Source organism: Chlamydotis macqueenii, chromosome 2, assembly GCF_036417535.1.
Source record: "Chlamydotis macqueenii isolate bChlMac1 chromosome 2, bChlMac1.mat, whole genome shotgun sequence".
Classification (NCBI taxonomy): domain Eukaryota; kingdom Metazoa; phylum Chordata; class Aves; order Otidiformes; family Otididae; genus Chlamydotis; species Chlamydotis macqueenii.
In genome coordinates this window covers 163,382,867-163,394,985 of record NC_141557.1, presented here as the reverse complement: position 1 = coordinate 163,394,985, position 12,119 = coordinate 163,382,867, and the positions used below count along the sequence as shown (strand labels likewise).

The 12,119-nt window shown below is 55.4% G+C and overlaps 1 protein-coding gene across 3 annotated transcripts in view; it reads right to left on the bottom strand.

Annotated features, from left to right (window-relative positions):
- The window catches only part of ARHGAP39 (Rho GTPase activating protein 39), a 126,168-nt gene that overhangs the window by 6,384 nt on the left and 107,665 nt on the right, over positions 1–12,119 (bottom strand). For 2 of the 3 annotated variants that reach the window (XM_086741383.1, XM_086741384.1), the window contains 3 exons: positions 7,351–8,758; positions 2,568–3,129; positions 128–220 (listed from right to left, as the gene is read on the bottom strand). In XM_086741383.1, coding sequence (XP_086597509.1) covers positions 128–220; positions 2,568–3,129; positions 7,351–8,758 — 2,063 coding nt within the window. The remainder of the gene's footprint in view (positions 1–127; positions 221–2,567; positions 3,130–7,350; positions 8,759–12,119) is intronic. The other variant, XM_086741385.1, reaches the window with a different exon arrangement.

Below are 12,119 nucleotides of genomic sequence, written 5' to 3'. Positions count from 1 at the left end.
CAGCGAGCGGAGGCGAGAGCGAGCGGGGGGCCAGGAGGGGGGGAGGCTGAGGAGGAGGAGGAGGAGGAGGAGGAGGCTCGGAGGCCGAGAGAAAGAAGCCCCAAGCGAGCGGTGCCACGGCCCCTACCATCGTGCTCCTCGATATAGGGCTTGGGTTTCTTTCTCAATTTGGATTTCTTCTTATTGGTCCTTTCCAGGATTTCTTTAATGTGCTGGGTCACTGGGAAACAAACAAAGCGATGAAGACAAGGGAACGGAACGGAAGGGGAAAATGAAAACGGGCAGGGAAAGGAAAATGAACATGGACATCAACGTGAAATTAAAATCCAAACGGGAAAAACGGACAAGAAAAATTAAAAGGAAAAATGAAAATTGAAAGAAAACAGAAAAAAAGCGAAAGAAAAAAGAAGAAAGAAAAGAAAAAGAAGAAGAAGAAGAGAAGAGAAGAAAAAGAAAAAGAAAAAGAAAAAGAAAAAGAAAAAGAAAAAGAAAAAGAAAAAGAAAAAAAGAAAAAGGAAAAAGAAAAAGAAAAAAGAAGAAAAAGAAAAAGGAAAAGGAAAAAGAAAAAGAAAAAAGAAAAAGAAAAAAAGAAGAAAAAGAAAAGAAAAAGAAAAAGAAAAAAGAAGATAAAGAAAAAGAAAAAGGAAAAAGAAAAAGAAAAATAAAGAAAGAAAAGAAAAGAAAAAGGAAAAGGAAAATAAAAATAAAAATAAAAGAAAAAGAAAAAGAAAGAAAAGAAAAAGAAAATAAAAATTAAAATAAGAAAGAAATAAAAGAAAAACAAAAATAAAAATAAAAAGGCAATAAAAGAAAAAGAAATGAAAATTAAAAAATAAGTCAAATAGAAAGGACAAGTAAAAGAAAAAATAGAAATAAAAATAAAAATAATTAAAGTAATAAATTAAAAAAATTAAAATACAAATAAAAAGAAAAAGAAATGAAAATTTAAAAATAAATAAACCAGAAATAAAAATAAAGATAATTAAAGTACGAAAATAATAAAAAAAAAAGAAAATACAAATAAAAAGAAAAAATAATGAAATTGAAATGAAAATAAAAATTGAAATATGAAAAATAAAAATAATTGCAAATGCAAATGCGACTAAATAAAATAGAAATGAAAATAAAAGTGAATAAACTAAAAATGAAAATGAAGACAACAAATAAAAATCAATGAAAATAACAATAAATGAAATGAAAACCAAATAAACGTGAAAATAAAATCACAAATGGCAATGGAGACCAAGAGCCAACGGGGCGGCGGCTGGCGGGGCCGGGAGGCGGAGCAGGGCTGGCGCAGAGCTGAGCGCAGGCGGCTGCCGAGGTGGGGGACGTCTGGGGGGGGACCCTCTCCGATTTCCGCCGCCGGCGCGACAAATCCAGCGTGGGTGCGGTGGCGGCGATGAAACGAGCTTGACACCTCTGCTGCGGGCCGGTTGGAGGGGGACACGGGCGGCCTGGTGGCACCTACCCGTGTGGTGGCCCCACCCCGGCCTGTCCTGGCCTGGCCCGGCCTGGCCCGTCCTCTCCTGTCCTGGCCCGGCCCGGCCTGGCCCGGTCCTGCCGCCCTTTCTGGACCACCCTACGTCTTCCCCCATGGACACCTCAGTTGAGTTCACCTCCCCCCGTCCCCAAGCTGGCCAGATCCACCACAGCTCCACGTGATGTCGGTGGCCCCCGGATGTCCGTGCTCGGTCCCTGCGGAGCCGAAGGGCACCCAAAAACACCTGGAGCGACGCCGGCTCCGTCACCCAAGACTTCCTGGCCAACGACAAACACTTGGGACTCCCATCTTTGCCTCATCCACCACCCACTGCGAGATGCCACCAACCATGGGACGTGGGGATGCCCAACCCCTCCATCTTTGCCTCATCCACCACCCACTGTGAGATGCCACCAGCCCATGGGGTACGGGGATGCCCAACCCCCCAGCCGTGCCGTGATGCTGCGGGTCTGCCCCTGCCAGACCAGATCCCATCGCCTGCCAGGCAGCGCCAGCGGTGAAGGAGCTGGGATGGCCGAGCCCAGGACTGGAGAGGGGTTCCTACAGTTCCCACCCATTTGGGGTCAAACAGCCAAAATTTATGTCTCTTCTATCTGCCACGCCCCAAAACCACCTCGGGAGCTGGGAATCAAGCTGGCTCCCCTTCCAGGATGGGTTTTTCTTGGATCCAAAGCTACTCGAGAAGCCAGAAGAAGCATCTGGAGATGGTGAAATCACCGAATCATGGAATGGTTTGGGTTGGAAGGACCTCCGGGCCAGGAGAAGTCCCAGAAACTCTCGCTTACGGCCACTCCCAGAGGAGGCGACGCTGAACCGGCAGCAAAGGTGTCAAAACTCATTTCATCTTGGCCCTCACGCTGGATTTCCACGCGCCGGAGGGGAAAGGATGGCGGTGAAGGCACCGCCGCGCTGGCCGCGCCTCCGAGAGGGCGGTGGGATGGGCTCCTCGCCCACCTTTCAACAGACTCGCGAATGCGAAGGGGGAAGGAACAAAATAACAACAAACGAAGGGGTTGCGACGTCAGCGGGGGCCAAGGCCACCGGGCAGCGGTTTTGGTCTTACCTTTCGTGTCGTTCACCGGATCCATGTGCCGGTAAATGTATCCTTCAAGGTAGGAATGAAATTTGGGGGTGGGGGGGAAAAAGGCCAAACAAATGGCCATGAGCTCCCAGCCCCGGGCCAGGCTCTCGTAACGGAAGTTCTCGGTGGTCTGGCGGCACAGCTGGATGTAGAGCTCGTCTCGCAGGCCCTGCATGCTCCAGCCTTTGGTGGCGATCTCCAAAGCCACGTTGAGCTGGTCCGTCTTGGCCCGCCGGTCCCCCATGTACATCTGAATCAGTTTAAATATCTCGCACGCCTCTTTCTTGACGTTGCGGTCGTTGGTCATGATCATGGGTTTCTTGATGGACTCGCTGCTCCAGGCCAGCATGTTGGCGATGGACACCTTCCTGCGGAAGAGCCCTTGGGTGTGCTTGTTGAAGTGCTTGGAGGCCCAGTTCTCAATGTCCGTTTCCGAAGAGGGCTTCCGCAGGTTGAAGGTGGGGAAGACACAGCTGGCGCTAGGCATCATGTTCCTGGTCTGCCTGCTGCTCTCGAACTGGGCGCAGGCACCGAGATCCTCCGACTAGGAGACAACAGCCAGACAAGTCAACGTTACTGAGAGCATAGCCCCTCTGCCAAACTGACCAACCAACCAACAAACCAGCCATCAAACCAACCAACCAGTCAACAGACCTACCAAGCAACCCACCAACAAACTAACCAACCAACCAACCAGTCAACAAATCAACCAACCAACCCACCAACAAACCAATCATCAAACCAACCAACCAACCAACCATCAAACCAATCATCAAACCAACCATCAAACCAATCAACCAGTCAACAAACCAACCAACCAACCAACCAACCATCAAACCAATCATCAAACCAACCATCAAACCAATCAACCAGTCAACAAACCAACCAACCATCAAACCAATCAACCAGTCAACAAACCAACCAACCAACCAACCAACAAACAAACCAACCATCAAACCAACCAACCAGTCAACAAACCAACCATCAAACCAACCAACCAAACAACCAACCAATCAACCAACCAACCATCAAACTAACTAACCAGTCAACCAACCAACCAACCATCGCAGCATCAGGAGGTCACCCCACGCTCACGCCAAAAGCCATGTCCTCTCCAAGGAGCTGCTCCTCAATCCCATCACGGGCAAGTGGAGCCGGCCTGGTGCCAGCCGCCAAGGTGGGTTTGTGGCACCGATTGGCATCAGGATGGAGGGGACCAGTGGGGACACATGAAAAGTCATGTTCCACCATGGTTCTCCAGTGGCCACATGGCCAGGAGGAGGCTGGTGGCACCTCCGAGCTGTGAGCAACGTGAGTGTTGTTTCTTTACATCCCAAGTGCAGAAGTTGGTCAAGATCTGACCTGACCTGCAGACCAGTGGCCTTCTGCTACTGGAACCAGTACAGCTTATGGATACCACCCCAGGAGATGGAGGGACACACAAACAGCTGATGCCCAGCATGGAGAAAGGCAAACAAGGACATTTGGGATGGAGCGCTCCCTCATCCTGCAGCTAGCCAACGCGGCTTCATGGTCTACCAGCTCCCTCTTTGGCAAGTGAAACATCTGGGCCAGCGTCACCCGGGCTTGGTGGCCCTGGGGACATGACCTGTGGGTAGGCAGGAGGAGATTCCTTCCCTTGGCAGGGAAGGACATGCCGCACCATCCAGAGGTGACATTGCTGTCCCCACCATGCACGGGGGAACCGTGTTGGTGGCCCCGTGCAGGGACCGTGCGCAAGGTGACTGCAGCGGTGTCATGGCCTTGGGGTGGGGCTTTAGATGAGGAACAGGAGAAGAAAAGCATGGTAGAACCAAGATGGAAAGAGCCAGGGCCACGTGGAGGTGGCAAGTCCAGGAGGGGAAAAAGAAGCCACCCAAAGAGCCACCAGAGCTCCTGGTAGATGACTGAGCCTCTGCTTCTTCAAACAAGTCAAGTTTCTCATCTCCTCGCCCAACAGTGTTGAGGTCTCCTCCTCCCACTGACGTCACTCAGCTCCCATCTTGCACTGCAGTGACGATGGCATGGACCTGGCCTTGGGGACATGGGAGCTCCACCCCTCCTTGCTGCCGTGGCTCTTCTGAAACCCAGGCCACAGCCACGCTCTTCGTCCAGGGCACCCGGGGAGAAGCAAAGGACCACGTTGGCTGGGGCCACCAGCCTTCTCCAGCCGAGTCCGCTCCAGCGGAGAGCGCGGTCAGGCTGGGGAGCGACACGCGCAGCGAAGTGTGATGGCTCCCCTCCTGCCAGCGCCAATGTGAAATTAGCTTCAGCCCTAATTAGCACAGTCCTAAACGAACTTGGGGGAAGCCTGGGGCTACCACAAGGAGATAACCAATCGGGCGTCAACGGCAGCTGGCCATGGCCTCCCGGTAGGGGATGCTCCTCCTTTTGGCTCCGGGATGGGGGGAACGCTCCAACCCAAACGCAAGCTCAACTGCGCTGTGGGGGGAGGAGGTCCTGGTGGCAGGTGGACCTTGGTGCAGGGCCACCAAGGGGACAAGCCGCCGGTGACAGCAGGCATGGCCCCGTTGCTCGTGCTGCCCCGTCACATCTCCTGTGTGCTTCTCTCCTTCCCCAGGTCTCCTCATCTGCCCACCCATCATCCCCAGCATCGTTTCGCTCCTCTTTTCTCCTCCATTTCTGCCTCATCTTGCTGGGCACTGTGGTCACTCTCACCACAAAGCTCCGTCCCAGGGCCGGCCACAGTTCTGCAAAGGCTTCCACTTCAACCAGTCTTGAAGGTTCCCAGCTGACGGGGGTGCGGGAAACCAAATTAAACCCACGTGACAATCTTAGATGTGATCATCGAATGGTTTGGGTTGGGAGTGACCTTCAAAGATCATTGAGTCCAACCCTCCGACCATGGGCAGAGACATCTCCCACCAGATCAGGTTGCTCAAAGCCCCATCCAACTTGGCCTTGAACAATTCCAAAGATGGGGCATCCACAACTTCTCCGGGCAACCTGGGCCAGTGTCCCACCACCTTGGCTGGAAATCTGCTCTTCCTCGAACGGGTGTCCCTGAACTTGAGGACAACATCAGACAGGGTTAACCAGACAGAAACACCCAAGCAGCGGAGAAGAGTCCCACCACATCCCGAGCTCCGCGCAGAAGGCATCGGATCGCTACTGGTGGCAGCTATTCCTCCTGGCCGACATGAGCATCCAAAGCAGATTTGGAGCTCTCCAGTTGGGCTGATGGGAAACATCTGATGGGCTGGAAGATGACCACGAGGGATGAGCCAGCTCCAGCAGGTCCAGGTCAGAGCTCAATGGGGGCTATCAGCAGCAGGAGGGCTACGCCATCACAAGAATGGTCTACGGAAGCCCCAGGAGCTCCTCTGGGATGGGAGCTTGGGGCAGGAGAGGTCTCCAAGACCGGGGCAGCTCAGTCTCAGAGAGGGGACAGGCAGCTCAGAGCCCTGGGAAGCAGATCCTGGAAAGCTGGTGTGCTTGCGGCTGTTTCATCCCAAGGTTTTGAGGGACAACTTGCTAAGGAGCAACTTCTTTGATGGACCAGCTTGCTAAGGACCAACTTTGGGGCACCAGCTTGCTAAGGACCAACACCAGCTCGCTAAGGACCAACTTCTCTGAGGGACCAGCTTGCTAAGGACCAACTTTGGGGGACCGCCTTGCTAAGGACCAACTTCTCTGAGGGACCAGCTTGCTAAGGACCAACTTCCATGAGAAAGCAAATCCGGCAGCCAGGTCGGCAGCGCTGTCAATCCCAACATGCTGGGGAGGAGATGGAGGCAGGACCTCTGTGGGGATGTTGTCTGGGATCAGACAGCAGAGCCTGCACCAGAGGAACGAGGTTCCTCAACTTACTTTCAGTCCTCACTGGAAAAAAACTCCTGCTGTAACTGGAAATTGCCTCGGAGTTACTGGTGGGTGGGTTGATGGGTTCAACCAGTACTTGGATGGCTGGAGCTGGGGTGGTGGGCCAAGACCCCAACTCAAACGTGGTGCTGCCACCACGAAAGCCAACGGCCAGCGGTGCTGCTCCAGCACCTCGAACGCTGTGACTGGGAAAAATCTGGCGAACAATCTGGTGGAGAAGGTCGTTGAAAACCAAAATAGGTGGAGAGAGCAGAAGGAGGATGGGTTCCTCCATGCTCTTAACCCACTCTGGCCATCTCCCCTCGCTCTGCAGAGGGGACATCCCTGCTCACACATCTTCTCCAGCTGGATGAGGACCAGAGGTGGCATCTTGGGTGTCCCCAGAACCCAGTGCTCGTGGAGGATGCGACGAAGACCAGACTGCTATGGGAAATCTCCTGCACCATCACCAGCTGATGGTGCCAGGACGTGAAATGGAAGGAGATGAGTTACCACAAGGCACGCAAACACCCTGCACGTGCCGGGAGCACCGTGCACAGCTGAGGACGGGCGCCCGGCGCTCCCGTGGGAGCTGTGCGGGCGCTCGGGGCCCGGGAGCTGGGTCCCACCAAGCAGCAGCCAAACCGAGGGAGGAGAAGCAGTGCCTGGCGCCGTGGTGGACCACTGAGGTTGCCACGGTGCAGAGGCGCCCGTGCCGGTGCTTGGCGGGACAATCGCCTGGGGACAATCCCGCTGGATCCGTGGCGGAGGCAGGGATTTCACCCGGCTTTACAAGAAGAAGGAGCTTTAACCAGGAGGGTGGTGGGGACGCTGTGGTGTCACCTGGTGCTGCACCCGAGGAGGTGCCCCATTGGGCGAGGATTGGCGGCGCGGGGCACGCGGCGACGCCCCCCAACGCCAGGGACATCCCCGAGGACGTTACCTGAGACGGATGCAGGTAGGGCTCGGGGGAGGCCAGGTTGGTCTGCACGGAGACGCTCTTCTCCAGTAGGATCTGGGGGAAGCCCAGCTTCTCGAAGGTGTTCCTCTTCCAGTGCTTGTTCTCCTGCTGCGCCAACGCCTCGTCCTCGCTGAAGGCTCGCACCACCGGACCCGGCATGGGCAAAGGGAGGGCGCCGTCGCTCTCGTAGCCCGAACCGTCCTTTTGGGAATCCCAGCTGCTCCGTTGTTTCATGTGGTAGTGGGCTTGCTGGGCCTCCCAAGCCAGGCGCGCCTGCGCCAGGAAGGGCTCGGGGAAGCCCCGCGCCGTCTCTGCCTCCGCCGCCTTGCTCTCCGTACGGTTCATTGGCGACCTGTTGGGTCCCGGGGTGGCTCGTTCCTCCCCCAGCACCTGCTCGCCCAACACCTCCCGGTCCCCTGAGCCGTCTGTGGAGGAAGCGTTGGGGTCGTGGGACAGGGAAGGCTTTCGGCTTTTCCTCTTCCTGGTGGAGGGCGAGTAGCCGGTGGAGGACAAGGTGTCCTGTTGGCTGGACCACGACATGGAGTCCTCGCCCTGGGCCACCTGGCCACCCGTTGGGCCAGGGCAGAAGTCGGGTCCCTCCATGCTGCTGTAGTCGCCCGATTTGATCTCCAAGCGTTGGTCCCGCACCAGGCAGGGGCTGTGCTGCAGCGAGTAGGAGCCGCCGATGGGGTTGGGGGAATATTTGTGCCTCAACCCCGTCTTCATCTTGGGGCTGGAGCCCGACTGCTCGACGTAGACCAGTTGCCGGACGTACTCCTTGCCGGCGGGGCTGTACTCCAAGCTCATGAACCGGTCGGGACACTTCTGTTTGGTGAGCACCAACTGCTGGTAGGGCGAGTTGGAGCCTTGCTTGGGCGACTGCAGGAAGGGGTGAGGTTTACGGATGGGCGACTTCTGCGGCGAGGCGGCTTTGTAGCTCCCGCTGGCTTCGTACTGCATATCTACGGGGGGTTCGTCGTAGATGGGAGCCTGGTACTCCATGGGGGGTTCCTCGTAGAGGGGGGGCTCGTAGGCGTAGCGGGGCGAGGAGGGTTGCGATTCGCTGGAGTGCTTGCGGTGCTGGGCTTGGAGCGGGGAGCAGAAGGAGTCCCCTCGGCCGAGCAGCGGCGAGCAGCTGCCTACGTGCTCGGCCCTCTTCAAGAAGGGCGACTGCTTCCTCTCGGGGAAGAAAACAGAGTTGTCGCTGTCGGGGGTGAAGGTCTGCAGGTTGGGCGACTGTTGGCCACCAGAAGGTCGCCGGGAACGGGTGCCCGGTTGGTTTTCGGGCGCGTAGCCGTTGCCTTGGTGCATGAGGAAGCTGGGCTCGCGGTCGGTCACCTTGATCAGCATCCGCTCCTTGGTGCCGGCGTTCCATCGCAGGGACGACGTCCTGCGGGGAGAAACACAGCGTCGCCATCAGCCAGCGAAGCCCCGGCCCTTGCCCGCAGGGTACAGACACCCCCGTACTGCTGCCCCGGGACCCCCCAAACCCTCTCGTCTGCAGTAGAGCCCAAAGGATGGACACGGCCAAGCACCCCAAGCTTCTCCCATCAGGTGAAGAACACGTCGGTGACGGAGAGACCAGGACATCGCCACCATACCAAACATGGTGGCCACAGCCCACATCTCTCACCGACTCCCATGGACCTCAGCAACCCCCCAGGGCGCACGAAGGATGCACAGGCTGGCAAGTCAAGCCCCAAAAAGCAAGGACACCCCTTGGAGCATACGTCTAGGAGACAGCCCCTCCCTCCTCGTGCCCTGGTGCTCCTGGAGCCGAACGGCGATGGAGGGGCGAGCGTGGCCACGCCCTGGGGACAAGCGTTGGGACAGACGTACGTTTGGGACAGTTTCATGGGTGTTTGGGGGCGCAGTCCTTGCAGGGAGAGGGGACTGACCCCACCACGGTCCCTATCTGGGACTGGTCCCTTGCTGGGATCTCCCGTCGTGGGGTGAGGAGAAGCTGCCCCATCTCTCCCACCTCTTCTTGCTTTCCATTCCTCCCAGCACCCAGGATTAACCCATTTCACCCCCTCCATCCAGCCCCCTGCCTGGGATTAACACCTCCTCCAGTTCCCAGCTGGACCCGGGTTATGTTAAAACCGGGGAAAAAAATACTAATCCCAAATCATTTCAGAAGAAGTTGAAGGCAAAAACCTTCAGACTTTGCCCCCTTTGCCGCAGAGGGAGCCCGCGGTGGGGGGACTGAACCTCTACCCGGGGTCTGGCTCCCACGGGGACGCTAAATAGCTCAGGGGGGAGCTTGAAAACACAACCCCGACCTGTCCCGTGGCTTCCTTCTCTTGATGCTCACGCTCACTGCACCCCTCAGCCACTTCGCGTCCCGTGTGATGATGCCCTGCACGCGTCCACCGAACGTCTTCCAACGTGGAGCATCTGGCTGTTGCGTGACTTGCGAAGAACATATCCAGACGCCCCCCCGCAAAACCCACGTGACTTTGGGTGGGGAACTGCCCGGTGGAGCCCGTTTTTGCATGTAGAACATGCGCATGTGACAAAGCGCCAACGAGGACCTTCTTAATTCTGAGATGTGAAAAATCATCCCCAAATTGCCACCCAACGGGCAGCTTCCACAGCCGTCCTGGTGCGAAGAACGGTGGAAGCTCAGGGCCAGAACAGGGCTTAGCGAAGACCAACTCATCCGCAAGTGAAAAAAGCCTGGAGCCTCCAATCAGAGCCGGGAGGAGACCTCCTTCACCTCCACCTGAAGTCCATCTTCTTGGTAAGGCATTTGATAGTCTTGGTGGGTGACATCTCCTCCAAATAATGTGTCCTTCAAAGCTGCGTCTCCCATCACAGATGCTCCAGCAACACGTCTGCAGGTTCTGGGGTCAAACCTTCCCCTCAGGGCTGCCCAGTGTTCTGGGATGAGCAAGGAAGCCCAAGGGGTGGGGAGCAACTCAACCCTTCTCAGATGAATCCGCCTCTCCTGAGGCAGTTCTGAGCTGGCAGATCATCCACCGTGGAAAAACTTCTCCTCTACAGGAAGGTGGACATCAAGGCTTGGATTGACTCACCACCTCAAGTTACCACCTCCTCACGAAATAAAGTATCAAATACTTGGAGGAGCAAAATTTCAGCCAAGCTTGGGCTTCAGCTTTAGACATGTCTACGCTGCTCCAGCCTCAAAGCCAGCTATCACTTCGTTTAGGACGTTGCCCACCACCTCGCCAGCGTGCCAGAGGAGAAGAAAATAACTTCATCGCATCATCAGAAACTTGGGCAAGAGCCAGGAAACAAATGTCCCAGCTGTAGCTTGTGACGCTGGAGCTGGATGGAGATGCCTCCATCCCGCAGGCACACCGGGGATGTGGTTTGCACCTTGTTCTCCCCAAAACACTGGGTGACCTTTGGGGACCAACCCTTCTCCAGTGGTCGGAAATGTGCCCATCGGGAAGGGCACGAGCTCGACATCACTGGCCGCAGTCTTGCCATCCAGCTCAGGTTTGTCCTCCAGGGCAGTCCGAACCCATGGCATCTCCAATGAAGGACACAGCGACCTCACACCACGAAGAGCTGGCCCAAGAGTTGAGACCACATGAAGCAGTCAACAGTACGAGAGTCTGAGTTACTGCCAGCTCCGTGCTGAATCTCTTGAACGTGGTGACCCACAGCTTTCAGATCACTGGAGTCTCTTCTCATGATGAAATCCTGGAGATGAAGGAGGTTGATGTCCAGCAGAAGGCCTTCCCACTCCTTTTTGGCAGTACACACCATGTCCAGACCTCCCACCACCAGCATGGCTCTCAGAGGTCAGGCTGAACAACCCACCAGCCTTGGCTCTGGTTCTGGTGCCACAACATCCCATCTGCCATCTTGCCCAATGCACCCTTCTCACCACTCCCAGTGGATCTCATGGATCCTGAGAGCTGGTGGCAGCTCTCCTTATGCTGAGTTACCACATAAAATAAAAATTAAACCTTCTCCCCTGCTTCTGTGGAACCACGTCTACAGTGAGATCTTCTGCATCACGCCCTGAAGGTTGAAGATGGCTCCTTGTTTCTTTGAGAGGGCAGCAGAGCCACCAGCTCTGGCCAGCTCACGCCAGAGAACCCCAGTTCTCTCCAGTCTTTTCCACCTTCTCCAAAAGATTTCATGCCCACTGGTTGGGGGGTTCTGCGAGAAGAGGCTCTTCTACCCTGGTGCACTCGGGTGGCACATGGATCACCCCAACCAGCAGAGGGTTCTCATCAACTAAATCCACGTTTCAAGTCCTTGGGAGATGCCGTCCAGGCAGGGGACACTCAGGAGGAAGAGAAGAGGTGGTTTTGATGGATCGCCCGCCTGGCAGGAGGGATCTGAGCTGGAGTTCGTGCTGTCTCCAAAGCACAGGGAAGCACATCGTGTTATCGGTTCCTCGCCGAGTCCCACGCTACCACAGAAGATACCGAACGCACCGTCTGGGACACATCTGGGAGCACAGGCTGCTCTCCCAGTTTGTTCCTCTCTCATTCCCAGTTATTTTTGCACAGTCACTTGTCCTTTCTGTCCTTTAGAAAAAGGTGGAGTGAGTCCAATTTTTTTGGTCACAAAGAGGCATAAAAATATCTCCCCATATGAAGCGCCACCATCTACCAGCACCCTGCTCATCGCTTGCCATGACTTTGTCCTCGCTCCAGGGGATGCGGAGAACAATTTCTTCCTCCCCTTTCCGCAGCGTTTCGAGCTCCCGAGGACTTGAGCCTCCTGCCAGCTTTTTGCCGTTGAAGACCTACATGAGTTTGGGTTCC